Raw genomic sequence first — 15,817 nt, forward strand, 5'->3', positions numbered from 1 at the left:
AGTGAGATGAAAACCTGCTGCCTGAGAACAACTCGTCTTACATTCACCACCAGTACGGTCCAAAGCGGATTCTATTCACCTGACACTTCTGTAGTCCAAGTGAAAGAAGTCCCAGACCACCAATATTCATTCCTGTGTTTTTTTATTGACTGAGTGAGCGGACAATTACTGTGCAGTTTTCGATTGACAAAGTGGGCGTGTCGGTTAGAGCACAGTTTCTGATCTACAGAGTGGGCGGGGCTGTTAAAGTGCAGTTGTGATCAGCAGTGTGGGTTTATGATTGACAGAGTGTGCAGGAAGGTTAGAATGCAGTTTTTGATTGACAGAGTGGGTGGGGAGTTCAGAGTGCAGTTCTTTAAAGACAGTGGGAAGGACAGCTAAAGCACAGTTTATGATCTACAGAATGGGTGAAGCTGTAACAGGACAGTTTTTGACTGAACGAGTGGGTGGGGCTGTAACGGGACAGTTTTTGACTGAACGAGTGGGTGGGGCTGTAACGGGACAGTTTTTGACTGAACGAATGGGTGGGGCTGTAACAGGACAGTTTTTGACTGAACGAATGGGTGGGGCTGTAACAGGACAGTTTTTGACTGAACGAATGGGTGGGGCTGTAACAGGACAGTTTTTGACTGACAGAGTGGGTGGGGCCTGTAAGAGCAGTTTTTGACTGACAGAGTGGGTGGGGCTGTAACAGGACAGTTTTTGACTGACTGAGTGGGTGGGGCTGTAACAGGACAGTTTTTGACTGACTGAGTGGGTGGGGCTATAACAGGACAGTTTTTGACTGACAGAGTGGGAAGGACTGTTACAGCACAGCCGACAGGGTAAAGGCACTGGTGAAACAGACAGACTCGAAAACAGCGCCGGAGCTGCTGGACAGAAGTGTGAGAACCAAAACGAACTGTTACTGAGATACACACACCCCCACACACACCTGCTGCCCAGCGCCAGCCAAAACATGCACACACACACGCGAGAGAGGGAGAGAGCAATTTGAGAGAAGCTGTGAAACACTTGAAGCTGATTTCCGACTGCTCAGAACATCACAGTTCAATATTTCAACAGCTGGTTAAATGTCAGACGGTGTGTGTGTGTGTGTGTGTGTGTGTGTGTGTGTGTGTGTGTGTGTTACCTGTTCCTTTGAGATAGCCCCTCCCTGCAGCAGAGCGAGAAGGCAGCTAAGGGCGGATGTTCTGACCGCGGCAGCTGTCCGTCCAGCTCGCCACACCAGGTTTGGCAACAACAAGGCCTGCAGAAACACTCCCACATAATCGCCAAAACACCTATCGAGAGAGAGAGCGAGAGCGAGAGCGAGAGAGAGAGAGAGAGAGAGAGAGAGAGAGAAAGAGAGAGAGAAAAATAGGCATGAATGGGGTGCAAAACCACACAAAACCCCAATAACCACAAAGCATTACTCATAGCAACCACCCATCACCACCATAGCAACAACCTAGCAGCATCATATCAGTCACCTTATTACAGGGTCCCTTCAAAAGGTCTTGCAGAGTCCATGCCTCGGACGGTCGAATCTGCCCCCCCCCTCCTGATTTCCTCTATCTTTCACGCAAATACCATGTGGACCACCTGGACTCAGTACCATTGAACCAACCAATGTATCCAACTGGGAAAAAATACTTGTGCATTCTTTTCTTTGATGCGAGGGGCTACGGGAGGGTCCTAGGTAATCGCCTCTTCTGTCAACGGCTGCCATTGGCCTTGTTCATGGGCCGAAAATGATTCACGTGTGGAAGTATCTGAGCAGACAGTAGTGTTAGAGTTATCTATGGGCAGCCCACAGAAACAATGTGTTTCACAGCTGAAACAAGGTCTTCTGCCTCTGATTCACCTCCCTTCTGTATTCCTCCCTGCACAAAATGTACCAGCCAACACATCCACACACCTCCACGCACAATAACCCATCTGGGCCATGCGTCTCTTTAGTGCACGACCGTTCGGTTTGCAAGGAAATCAGGCTAAAGGGCCAGCAGGGGGCGCCCACGTTGTTTATGTTAAGCCCATCACTGTGGCAAAACCTGTGCTCCACTGTCCACAGTCTTTCCTCCACTTCTCTTTGGGGTTCCTTTGTAGTGCAAAAACCACATGAAACGGCACATTACAGAGTGTGCACGAGGGCTTTTCAAGGTCAGACACTTGCCTTTTCACTCTCTTTCGCTCATTCCTGAGCTAACAGCTATCATTAAGTCTGGTATTCTGCTGCAGGAACAAAATGCAGGTCATGAGGAACCATTACTGTGCTTAATTTGAGAGGAGTGCTGTGGAGGGGGGAAGGGGGGGGGGGTCTGAGGTTGTGGTGAAAGCAGACACAAAGCAGGCAGAGCGGGGATGCAGAAGTAAAGAATCTAAACAAAAGACGATGAAGACTGCACTGCCTAATAATGCATAGTTCCCCCTCGAAGCAAGGTGTCTTGTGGTTTCTGGCAAATTATTATCATATTCTGCAAATCCTTTAAGCTCTGTGAGCTGCAAGGTCTGCAAGGGGCCTCAGAGAGCCTTGGGTGGCCACGACCCTGTCCTTCCCTGGGTAACATTTGAAAGAATACCAACAACAAGAACACCCAACGAGACCAGCCTTTCTGCAGATGCCATCACAGTTTGGCCCTCATCAAAGTACGTTTGACCATTTGTCCTGCTTCTAATAGATCAACCTCAAGAACTGACTGTTCACTTGCTGCCTAATAGTTATATCCCACCTCCTGACGGGAACCACTGTAGTAAGATAATCAGTACTTTGTTTATTAAAGAAAGCAAGCAGTCCAACACAAAAACTAGCCATGTGAAATCTTTATCAATAAATCAACACAGGCCTGATCCCTGCCAGCCCTGCTAAATCCACATTGAGGACCCCACATAGAACCCCAAAGGATTGAGTAAGTATGAAAGTAACTGAATAATAGTGAACAATGCCATTACTAAGGCACAGTGACATCCACTATCTCTAAATGTGGGAAAAAAATAAAAATAGGAACATCGATGATGATCTTCCCAGAAGAAACTGGTCAACACAGATTCCAGTGATGAGTCAACTAGGAAGTCACAATAGAACTCAGACAAAGATCTATGGAACTGTAGGCCTCACACTTCACTTCTCAGATAAGGGTGAAAGGCAGCCTTGCTGCCTATGCTGTCTCACCAGTCAATACCTTAGAAGGCAGCATTGTTATGAAGGTGCCTACAACTGAATCGTGTTTGAGACACACTTTGAAGGCAGCAAGACGTCATGGCTTTGACTACTTTCTCGTCAGGAATAACATATTGGGGAAAACAACTGTGTTATATATATTATTTGCTTGCCTCTGCCATGTTACTTTTTTCCGAGACGAGTCAGCTCAAACCCAGAGGATCATGTAAGGCAGTGAAGGATACATCTATGCCGCCATCTCATATTAACACAATATGAAGCTACCTTGGCAGGCAGACCTGGTACCTTCTTGCCTTCGAATACTGCCTGAGTAGGCAGCATTTATTACCTTTCGGACACAGCTGAGGTTAGTGTTTATAAGTTGCAAGACAAAAACCTGTAGCCTTGTAGATACCAAAATGTGGAACGTTTCAGAACACAAGAACATAACAGTTAAACACCAAGGATGTATTTGATGCTTTGCCACTTCAGGGTAAAGGGTCAACTAATCACCTGGCAAAACTAATGGGAATCACGTTCTAAATTGGCTGCTCTGTACTATGTGAAAAAATTATGCTGTCAGCATGAAGAGGCTAAACTGCTAAACACACACCTTAGAAAAAAACTCAACAAGGTATTTTCAACGGATAAGGTTCTTAAAATCAACATTCTTAAGGGTACTACATACAAGAGATATGCCTGAGAAAACTCAAGGTGACCAATTTTTGCTGAATAAGTGAACACGTAAAAGTGCTGATATCATTGTGACATCATAAAATACTGGCCTGTTTTTGCAGCCTAGTCCTGCATGGACCGGGACTTTTTTTTTTTTTTATCACTTTCACAGCAATAAACAAATTTGACTGTAGAATACTGAATATTATTAAGAACTGCCAGTTGAACAGCCAGTTTAGGAGCGGTGCATACCTGTTCTTCATTTTCACCCATCACGTCATTCCACAGCTGATGTGCTGGCGCGAATGACTAATGTTTGCTCAGTCTGGAGTTTATCTCAGAAATGGCTCACTTTAAGCCTGAGTCATCTCGCAGTCTAGCCTAGGACCGTCTGAGCAATACAGAGAAAGCAGTTTTAGGAGGTTAACGGTTAACACCCGTGATTAGTAATGCCAGTGCTACAATGCCAACAGAGTGCCATCATCATGTTGCATGACAAACTACACGGTCAGTGGTGCGCTTCCTATTCTCCTCCTGTTTTTTTTCTTTATTTCTAACGGTCACTTGTGTGGAAAGTGTGGTTTTATGTTTCAAAAATCACAACAAGGCCACTTTTCAAACCTTCTTTACCATTTCATTAACGAAAATAAGCCTTCGTGGCATCACAAAAACGACAAATTCCAAATTCCCAGTCTTAGTAGACTCCGGGCTTAGTTTTCCAGGTATGGGCCGCATAGAAACAAGGAAACCGCTGAAAATCCAGAGTGGGCTCGTGAGTCCTGGTAGGCGGTGGAAAACGGCGTCAAAGGGTGCCACGAGCTGGGCGAGTCTTGTCTGGAGCACTCCCGCAGTGTGATTCTCACGGCCGATGTGTCCATAGGCCCCAGACACCCCCCAGACTACCCAGCTTGACCTTGGTCGGACAGAAGCAATGGGTCTAAAGTCTACCCAGACTGGGTAAGCCGGTATACCTCCTGGACAGGACGCCAGTCCATCGTAGTGCACCTCACACATCTATTCACTCACACAAAATAGTCCTACAAACAGTTCTTAAGTGATCTGAGAAGAACCACTTTCAATTCCAGGGAGAACCATGTTTGTAAAATCAATGTGTGAGTATGAAGAACCTTTTTAAAGGTCTCTTAATGGAAAGGTTCATTCCATTCTTCTCACATGATTCTTTCCAGGAACTAGTAGTGGTGAAATGATATTCCATTTTTGGAATATCATTGATTATTATATTAATATTTCTGCCCAGAGCCATCTAAAACTGAGGCACACCGTGCCATCACGCAAGGGAAGAGCACAGAAGCTGGGGAAATACACAAAGTGAATCACTGATTTTGTCTGGAGTAAGAGAGAGTGGCTTGGGGTGTGTGTGTGTGTGTGTGTGTGTGTGTGTGTGTGTGTGTGTGTGTGTGTGTGTGAGAGAAAGCAGTGAGTGATCTGCACAACTGCAGTAGACACACAGGCCGCAGAGAGCAGACGCCTCGGGCTTAACGCATTCCCCTCGATTAGCCCCGAGGGTCTGGAATGGTGGGGTTGGGGGTTGGAGGGTGGTAGGGACCACAGGGGAGCACGACTGACCAGCCAGCCAATCAGACACTTGTACACGCACCGATGAGCTGAAACACGACCGCCTGACTAATATGCTGTTGGTCCTCCACCAAACCGGCTTCTTCTACAAGATCTCTGAAGGTGCTCTGAGGTATCTGGCACCAGTACAGTTTCGTGCAGCTCCAGCACAGGCCACAGATACACCATATGGCCAAAAGTTTGTAGACGCCTCCTTCTAAAGCATTTATTTAGCTACTTTCAGTTGCACCTATTGCTGACACAGATGATTAAAAGCACAGCTTGTCTATGTAGAAAAATAGTACTGCCAATAGAATAGGACTGTCTGGAACAGGCCTAATGCTACATGTGGGTAAATGGTTATACAGCTCCCCAGCATTAAGCTGTGGAGCAGTGGAGTTCTCTGGAATGATGGTTGGTGCTCTATCCAATACTTCTGGGATGAGTTGGGGAGTTTGTGACGAGGCACTAACCAGCCAATGTAAGATCATCAAGCAGCTGAAGACGCTTGAAGGATCTGCCGGTTCTGCTGACAGACGGCATTAAAATAGTGCAAAACGTTGAGTTACTAACAATAACACACACATCCTAACTGTGCGAACGCACTGCTGAGAATGTGAGTAGCTCCATTCTCCACAGCCCTATAGGCCATTCCTAAAGACAGACTAAACCACCTCTGCACTGAGCTCATAGAGAGGATGAGAAGGAGCAGGTGTGTGTGTGTGTGTGTGTGTGTGTGTGTGTGTGTGTGTGTGTATATATATATATATACACACATGTGTGTGAGAGAGTGTGTGTGAGTGTGTGTGTGGTAAACAGTGAGGGCTGATGCTGGAATGTTCTCTAGCTTCACAGGACGTCTAAGGAGAAGCTTGTCCTTCCCATAAAATCACCCACACCAATTTAACACACACACACACACACACACACACACACACACACACCAAGACAGTCTGGCTGACTCTGATATGATAACAGTCTCTCTCTCACACACACACACACACACACACACACACACACACACACACACACACACACACACACACACACACACACACACACACACACACACACACACTTCACTCTCTCTCTCTTTCTTTCTTTCTCTCTCTCTTACACAAATGCAGAGCGAAGGCTAGACACAGAAAGAGGCAAATGCTGCTGAGGTACAAGCAAGAGCACTGGAGGTTCTTCAAAAACCAATCTAAACAACTAGTAGGATTTTTTTTTTCAAATTGTAGAAGAATTTAATGGTGTAAACAAAGCTCAATCACCTCAAGGTTGTACAGAGCGGTTATCTGAGTTACTGTAGCCTTTCTGTCAGCTCCAACCAGTCCATGGCCATTCCATTCTGACCTCGCTCATCAACAAGGTCAATGCCACACACCTGCACATTGTCCTAATAAAGTGCTCGGTGAGTCCGTGATAGCATTTTGTCTTAAAGGTGAGCAGCAGGGGTCTCAACTCAGTCTCAATAATTAGCATTTAGCATTTTTCCTGACTTTGAACAAGTCTGATTACCGGTATACAGCTATGGTGTATAGCTATGGTGTATAGCTATGAACCTGAACTTGGTGGGACTTTGGTTTACACATGCAAGGAAACCAAAAGGTGACCACTGCTCTCCATCCAGGAACACACACTGAAAGCATTTACAGTTTTGGTAGAAAAACATAGATGACCGGCTTCTTTTAGAACTAATTGAGCATTATTAAGGAGACTAAAATGTAAAAAAAAGCCCCTGGCAGTGTAATTAGAGGTGGAGAGACTGTTCCAGTACATGAGCTGTCTGAGTCCAAGCCCAAATGTCTCAGCAAAAAATTTGGAGCCTCCAGCCATACACTGCTCCTGTTATAGCACGGACACCATGGTAACCAAGGTCTAACTAGAGCAGTCTATGACTTGTGACTCCAAAGTTCTGCTTTGACATCTAATATGCATCACCGGTGACATATGGGGCGTCAATTACTGTATAATATGTCCCGCTTTTGTGTATGTGTGTGTGTGAGAGAGAAAGTGACTCACCTCTGTGAGTTCAGTGTATTGCTGGAGTTCAGCAGTAGTTTGGACAGCACGGTGAAAACATGCAGCCGCAATTCAGGGTCTCTGCTGGGCTCCAAACAGCTCTGCAATAACGGTAGAAACTGGGGGAGAAACTCACCCAGCACAGGGCCTGCATACACACACACACACACACACACACACAGACACACACACACACACACACAAAGAATGGCATTCTTATTTTTATTTATTTATTTTTGATAAAGGCAAGGGTTGTCTTGCCACACGGCTTGTTTAAGGTCTATTCACACAGCATCTATGATGGACGGGAAGGCCAGTGTGTCATCAGACAGTTCTTGGTGGACCTGAAGGTATTATCATCCTGTTGCAGAAACCATCTACTCAACTACTGCCTCGTCGCAGGCGGCTTGATGTTTGCTGGTATCTTTTAAATGAAGAATCCATTTTTTTCTGTACCAATGGCACAGGCAGCAACACAACCTCAAATCAAGACACCCACCCCCATGCTTCACAGCTGGCATAGTGTTCTTTTTACAAAATGCATTCCAAGTATATACATTGGTAGAATTGGGACATTTCTTGTCTCCCAGATAAACCTTTTGTTATTTTTCAACAATCGTTATAGAATCAATTTTAAATAATACATAAAAATAATAATAATAATAATTGCATGAATTATTCACTATTAGTAATGCTTAATGTATGTATGAATTGAATGTATATATGAATTGTACATAAAATGTACAGAAAAGTAAATAAAAAGTGAAATTTTCAGTTGATTGTGTGTACTCTATTAGTTATAAAGCCAATTGCATAAAATATTTTCTGTTGGATATGTAATTTCAGTAAACAGATAATACTGCACAAACATCTGTACTCAAAACATGTGAAAGGCAGTAAGAGATGTCAAACTTATGTCAAACTTATTATCAAATTATTTTGTATAAAACGCTGAGGATAAAATCAACAGTATCTTATTTACTGGTCAAATCTTCTAGAATGATAGAGTGAATTCATACAGTTTTTATTAAACGGTAATGTGATGAAAAAACCCACAACTTCTGTTTATAGATGTGTCGTGTGGAATTTGGTTTGAGGTTTAAACTGGGAGTTAAAACACTGAATGCAATTTCATTTATGATGAATGGACCAATAAAAATGCTCCAAAATGACTTCCATTGTCAAGTCAAGAAGTTTTTTTTTTTGATTATATATACACATATACATGCATACACACACACACACACACACACACACACACATACACACATACACCCACAAGCAATCATCATATCATCATCAGGCTGTGTTTGTCTTAAAGCCACAGTGACTGAAGTTTTAGTGCCGCTTCCTAAAGAGTCGTTATTTAGCACTGTCATGAACTGTATGGGAAATTCACTGACTGTGTATTCCCACTACTACCACACACACACTCAAAGAGAGGACCACTATTTGAGAGGGCAGACGGAGACACAGGATTTCCTGTGACGCCTTAAGGGTCCAGACTGCCCAGAGAGAGAGCGAGAGAGCGAGAGAGAGAGAGAGAGAGAGAGAGAGAGAGCAAGCCAGAGAGAGAGAAAAGTCTAATGGATGTGGAATGTCTAATATGTGACTCAAATGGGGGCAAACAACATCCAAAACAGCCTCTAACATGTCAAGCAGAAACAAGAGAGGGGTTGTATGCAGTCCTCTATCTGTCTGTACGGCATTCACATCTAAATACATAAACACTGGAACTTCCATTTTATTCTATGGCATCATAAAAAGTCACATGGCCCATATCTCATTGAAACCGATGTAGTAAAGTTGTATAAAAGTATAAAATGAGGGATGCACTGATGTGCACAGTGAATGATTTTGGTAGACTGAAATTAAGGCCTGACTGATGTTGCCACTCAACAGTTTCATCAGTATCATTGAAATTATCGGACCCCACCATCTGTGTTTCAGCAGAAATCCAGATTCATCAGACCAGACTACGTCTCTCCAAGAGACTTTAACTGTCCAGTTTTGGTGAGCCTGTTCCCACTGCAGCCTCAGCTTTCTGTCCTTGGCTAATAGAAGTGGGACCTGATGTGGTCTTCTGCTGTTGTAGCCCAACCTCCTCAGGGTTTCTTTTTTTTAAGAAGTGCTAAACACAGCCTCCTCCCACTCGTCTTTGCAGACGGCCTCTAGTTCAGAGATACTCTTGGGTTGTCTTGCTGCACAGCCTGTCTATCCAAGGTCTGGAGGTTTGTAAGGTATGTAATGTAAGGTATGTGTTCTATCATTATCCTGCGGTAGGGTGGCTTCACCCTTTTCATGGGACAGTCTGACATCTGCACCCAGGATTTGCTGGTATTTTGTGGCATCCATTCTTACCTCCACCCGTACAATAATGCCAATGCCACTGGCAGCAGCACAACCCCACAGCATGATAGATCCACCACCTCCATGCTTCGCAGTTGGTAAGGTGTTCTCATCATGAAATGCAGATGATTAGAGACTTTGGAATCAACACTTCCAGGACTGGAACCTGTGACCTCTTTGCGATGGTGGTGATGTGCTACTGAGGAACCCAGTATGAGACTCCCCCCACTTAAATGCATGGCAGTACTACTGAAGACAATCTTAAGAAGCCTTTTCAGCCCCTTCAAAGCAGTGCCAAAGGGAACCTAAGTGGTTTACCTTTTTGTGCCTGGGCTTCACAAGTTCGAATCCTGAGACTTGCTGCTTTGCCATCAGTGGCCGAAGTCTGGTAGAGCACAATTGGCCGAGCTCTGTCAAGCTCTCATTCCCTCAATCCTGCTTTCACTACTCTGCCATTTAATCCTCATTACCTTACTGTTAAGCCCTCACGTCCTCAATCACGTGCTCCCTTACTACCTTACCCACACTCTCATTCCCTTCCTCTATTTTCTCAGAGTGAGTCGACTGCCTGGCGATGTTCGAAGGGAGGCGATAGCTGGCTTTGAATGTGTTGGAGGAGGCGTGACAAGTCCTTACCCTCCAAAGTGTTGGGAGCGTTGTTAGTGCTAGGGGGAGCTACAAGCTAGCCTTGTAGATTACTGTGGAAGCTCTCCCTATATCACACTCACCTGACTGCAGGGCGATGATGTCCAGCAGGTTTTTGTGGACGGAGTGAGCGGTCCAGCAGTGCTGGGAGTCAGACAGCCACTGTAGCAGGTCTGTCATGTGCCGTCTGTACAAATCAGACAGGCCGCCAAGACCCAACACCAAGCATACACACCTCACACACTCCTCCACCTGAAAAAAAGAAAAAAAAAAACAACCCTAGAAAATTAGTAATCTGCATCTGGGCTCTGAAAGCTTCAAGTTTATGAAGTTTATGAACCTCCCACAGAAGAAAGTTACAGGTTGCCTTATGGGGACACAACGGGCCTACAATCGGCCTCGACCTGTGAATCACTGTTAAAGAGGTTCACTATTTCTAGATAAAAGACTCCTTAATTCAGCTACCATGGGTCAGACCACGAGTCTAAAGGACAGCTGTGAAAATAAAGGGAATTCCAGGGAATTCGGAGATACAGTTACAGACATAACCTAGATTGGAAAAGGTTACAAAAGCTAGAAAGTGTTTGGACATCCCACTGAGCAATGCTGGATCAGTTGTGGACAAGCAGAAGCGGCAGTATACCACCCAACATCGGAGGGGAGCGAGAATGAAGCTATTACTGAAGAAAAAAACATTTTCCAGTTTTCCAGAGAGCATCAGAGCGTCTCAGCTCAAAGCTGAATCAGCCAAATATGTAATTTTCTCAACTAAAACATTGCAAAAGTGAAAGATGGGGGTGGCAGCATCATCAAATCAGTGAATGTTCTGCAAAGATCTCCGTCCAATCAAGGATCTGAGGCACTAATTGAGAAGTGTGGACCATTAGCGTGATCCTAGTGAATGTTTTTTTCCCCCATTGTTTTCTCTGTACGGGGAAAAGTGCTGAAATGACGGCCTGTGGTACTAGACAGTAATGCTGTATACCGCAGACAGCGATTAGGCTGAGTATTCCTTTCAGGTTTATGATATAATGCATGTACAAAGTGTATGTAATGGAAGCATATTGTTTATATGGTGTATTTATATACTGCATCAGTTTGCATGAGCACAGTTCAGACTAATAAATATAAAGGGGGGCAGTGTAAACACACAGGGTCATCTCTACAGTGCTGCAGGAAGTGATCTCTAAGGCCATGTGAGCCTGAAAAGAGAAAGACACACACACACACACACACACACACACACACACTTACACTTTTCATTTACAGATGAACACACACACACACACACACAAATGCACACACCCCTACATATAGAAATATGTATTCCCTATATACACACACACACACACACACACACACACACACACACACACACACACACACACACAATTGCTCATGACCCTAGGCCGGAGTCAGACAATCTAAGACTCTAGACTAAGTGTGTGTGCGTGTGTCAGTGTGTTTGTGTGTGTGTGTGTGCGCGCATGTGTGTGGGAAAGCTAAGTGTCTCCCTCAGGGAGTCTCTCAGTCCGGGAAAAACTGACCAACAATGACCAGAACTGAACTTGACTGACAAAGCCCTCGAGTCCCTTACACTCTCATACTCCCTCACTCGCGCACTCTTGCCTTCATTCTCTCACTCTCACTCCCTAACTGACTCAGGCTCACTTCCTTATTACCCATTACCTTGCACACTCTCATCACATCCTCATTCCCTCACTACTTTGCTCTTTCACTCCCTTAATCCCTCATCTTCTCATTCCCTCACGCTTTCCAGCCTTCCCCATGTCATCCTCTCTACCCCTCACTTACTTCCTCAATCCCTTGCTACTTCATTCTCTTACTACCTCCCTCAAGACTCTCCTCCTCACTACTTCACCCCTATTCCTCCATTATTCTATTTCTTCTATCTCTCACTCCTCTGCCCCCTCACTCTCTCAGTACCCCAGTCTTTCAAGCTCTCACTCTGTCGAGCCCACATTTCCTTAATCCCTTACTCAAGCTTTCACTACTTTGTTTTTTTCCCTTCACTCACTTTGCCCTTTCTTTCCCTTACTCGTTCCCTTCCACTGCCCTGCTCCCTCACTCTTTCACTCCTTCAGTTTCACCGCCTGACTATTTTTGCTTCCTCACTGCCTCACACTCTCTCACTCTCTATTTCATTCCCGCTCTGCCTTACTCTCTCACTCAAACCTTCACGGTTTCATTCTCTTAATCTCTCACTCCTTCACTCTTTTATACCCTCACTGCCTTACTCTCATTCAACATTTCACCCTTTCACTCCCTTAATCTATTACTCCCTCGATCCCTCACGCCTTTGCTCTTTTATTCCCTCACTGCCTTATTCTCCCACTCTCTCGCTCTTTCATTCCCTTACTGTCTTAGTCTATAATGCAGTCCTTCACTCCTTCATTCCCGTAATCTCTCACTCTCTTATTCCCTCACAGTGAAGGACTCATCTTAGTCCTTCACTCTCTAATTATCTCTCTCTCCCTCACGCTTCTCACTCTACTACTCGCTCCCTTAAGCTCTGCAGAGGTCCTCTGCTGGCCGCAGTAGATTATTTGGATGTGGTTTGTGGACGGCCAGGGACGCGAGGTGGGATGAAGGATTAGAGACTGTTATTGTAACTCAGTGTTTAACTGCTAGAGCTTCACTCTCACTTATCACTCTTTTTCAGACACTCCTTACTGTCACTGTGTCTAATCTATCTCTACTGAACTGAGGCCCCACTGTCTCTTAAATCCAATCACCTGATGCAACAGTTCCACCCTTCATTAGCAGTCATTATTCATTGGTCTCTTACTCTCTGTTCCTCTCTTGCACTCTCGCACGATCTCTCGTGCTCTCTCTCGTTCTGTGGAAGTCTGCAAGTTGTCGTTAGCTGGAGAGCTGTTTATGTTAGGCTGGTGTGTGTTTGCGTTTTTCTCTGCTGTCTCTGCTTCACCTTAGTAACCACAGTACCCAGAGTGTCTGCAGTGTGTGAGACAGTGACACACTTGCGCATGCACGCACACACACACACACGATACTGTTCCACAAACACACTCCTCCTTTCACCCATCACTGGCTTTAAAGTTCCACTGCAAAGGTGCTATTAGTGTTCCCCTGTCCATAAGTGCATAATTACACACTTCCCGCCCCAACACACACACACACACACACACACACACACTTTCGGAACGAAGATACACACTGCATTCCACAGATGGTTCCATCACAGAGCACACACTCGCAATAAAAAATGAAAAGTATGGAAAAAACAGAGGGATGAGAGGAAAAGAAAAGGAGGGGGGGGTGGCTAAAAAGTTAACCTTCTCATCACACACACACACACACACACACACACACACACACACACACACACACACACACACACACACAGAGAGAGAGAAAGGAAAAAGAAAAACACACAAGCAACTGAGAAAGAAGAGAATTATGGGTTATAAACACCAGCCCGAGCTAATAGCAGAGAAGCGGCAGGAGTGTGTGTGTGTGCACATCCATGCATATATGTGTGTGTGTGTGTGTTACCTTGTTGCACAGTTCTTGCTCAGTGCTTAAGCTCTGCACAGTCACCAGAACCTTCAGAAGCTGCAAACTGATGATGTCACAGTCTTCCTCACACACACGCAGGAGGACCTCCACACACAACACCAACTGCTCCAGATACACCACCTGAGAGAGAGAGAGAGAGATAGAGAGAGATAGAGAGAGAGAGAGAGAGAGAGAGATAGAGAGAGAGAGAGAGACAAAGAGAGAGCACACACAACTTATTTAAACTCAAAGGCCTTAACAGGTCTGTAGAAAAGTCAGGGTGCATCATTTCATCAGAAGAACTCCTCTCCAACTGTTCAGCACAGGGTTTGTGTTGCAGCCAGCCAGCCCCCACTGGACTTCTCAGCAGGACACAAAAAACGTTCGCAAGCTGTGATACTCGCCAAAGGGGGGTGATACCACATACTGACCATACAGGGTGCCCACATTTTGGCTTTACACCTTTCAGGCCATTTTCCTACTATGTCTTTCAGAAATCACAGTGTCAGATCTTTGTCTGACAGATGCGGGTCACACCATCTCCAGTGGAGACCTCTCCTTTGCTTCGGATAAAAAGTCTTTCTTTTGTTTCCCCTCTCTTTCTCCGCCCCTCACTGTGACCTCACGTCCAAACATTCCGCTGCTTTCTGACCAATTTCCACTCCATCACAGGGAGCGTGACACCACTTCCCGTTTTCCCTGCTCTGTGATTAGAGGAAACCTCCAGGTGCTCACACTGGCCTTCAGCAAGGTTCAGGCACACAAGTGTGTGTGTGTATTTGTGTGTGTGGGTGAGTGTGAGGAGGAACAACATAGCATACTTAGCGTACTTCAAACGGTCTGTCAAAACACCCACCAACCATGTGATTAAAAGCTCCCCAATCACCAATTACCCAGGTGGTTTTAATGTTATGGCTTAATCTTAATCTTAATGGATGCTCTAGAAGAGATTCAGTAGCATACTGATTGACCAAGCGACTAAACAACTACCGACTGCAGAAAACCCTAGGCACAGCTTACACTAAGTTCATCCAGTCATGTCCAAATGTTTGTGGACACTCCTTCTAACGAATGCATTGTACCTATTGCTGACACAGTTGTACAAATGCACACACACACAGCTTTATCTAGTCCCTGTAGAGAAGTACTGTCAATAGGAAAAAACTCTCTGGAACAGATAAACTGGCACCATGCTGCCTAATGCCAGGCGTGGCCTAGAGGGGTATAAAGCCCCCCAGGATTGGTGTGGAGGTGTGGAGCACTGGAGTTGTGTTCTCTGGAATGATGGTGGATGCTCCATTCAATTCACACACATGGCGTCACACATCTAGTCTAAGATGGGATGTGAAGCTTGTTGATATCTCAACAACATGTCCTGAACGTTTCACCACTCACTTAAATGGAGGGCTACGTGAAGCCCATCCCGTGTCTTGAGGGCCAAGCATGGGTGTGGGCGGAGCTACTGTCCCATACTTCTGCAAACTACCAGAGGGCCCCATGCACTTAAATACATATATATATCCAGCCACTGGAACGTGCTTCCATACAGTAGGAGGAATAGCCCCTCTTTCCCAGCTGCCCCAGGGAAGGGGCAGAGAGATGGCGTGGCGAGAGCGAGAAAATAAACAGGACGAGGAGGAGAGGAGAGGGTCAGGGCGTCCCGTGTGTGAGAACGAGCGGAGAAGTGTGTTTATTTAAACGGGGGATACGAAAGGACGCTCATTCATATGGCTGGAGACATGCACACACATACAAACACAGTGTGAGAGAGAGTGCGTGACACTGCTGCCAAACAGTATCGGCCAGTGCGTGTGTATATATGTGAGTGTGTGAGCGTGTGTGTGTGTGTGTGTGTGTGTGTGTGTATTC

At 45.3% G+C, this 15,817-nt stretch overlaps 1 protein-coding gene across 1 annotated transcript in view; it reads right to left on the bottom strand.

Annotated features, from left to right (window-relative positions):
• Positions 1-15,817, bottom strand: part of LOC140573970 (dynein axonemal assembly factor 5-like) — a 51,785-nt gene that overhangs the window by 7,254 nt on the left and 28,714 nt on the right. Inside the window, exons 7-10 of the mRNA XM_072693618.1 lie at positions 13,946-14,089; positions 10,492-10,660; positions 7,415-7,562; positions 1,133-1,283 (exon numbers count right to left, since the gene is read on the bottom strand). Of these exons, the coding sequence (XP_072549719.1) occupies positions 1,133-1,283; positions 7,415-7,562; positions 10,492-10,660; positions 13,946-14,089 (612 nt within the window). The remainder of the gene's footprint in view (positions 1-1,132; positions 1,284-7,414; positions 7,563-10,491; positions 10,661-13,945; positions 14,090-15,817) is intronic.

This window comes from Salminus brasiliensis, chromosome 12, assembly GCF_030463535.1.
Source record: "Salminus brasiliensis chromosome 12, fSalBra1.hap2, whole genome shotgun sequence".
Taxonomy (NCBI): Eukaryota; Metazoa; Chordata; class Actinopteri; order Characiformes; family Bryconidae; genus Salminus; species Salminus brasiliensis.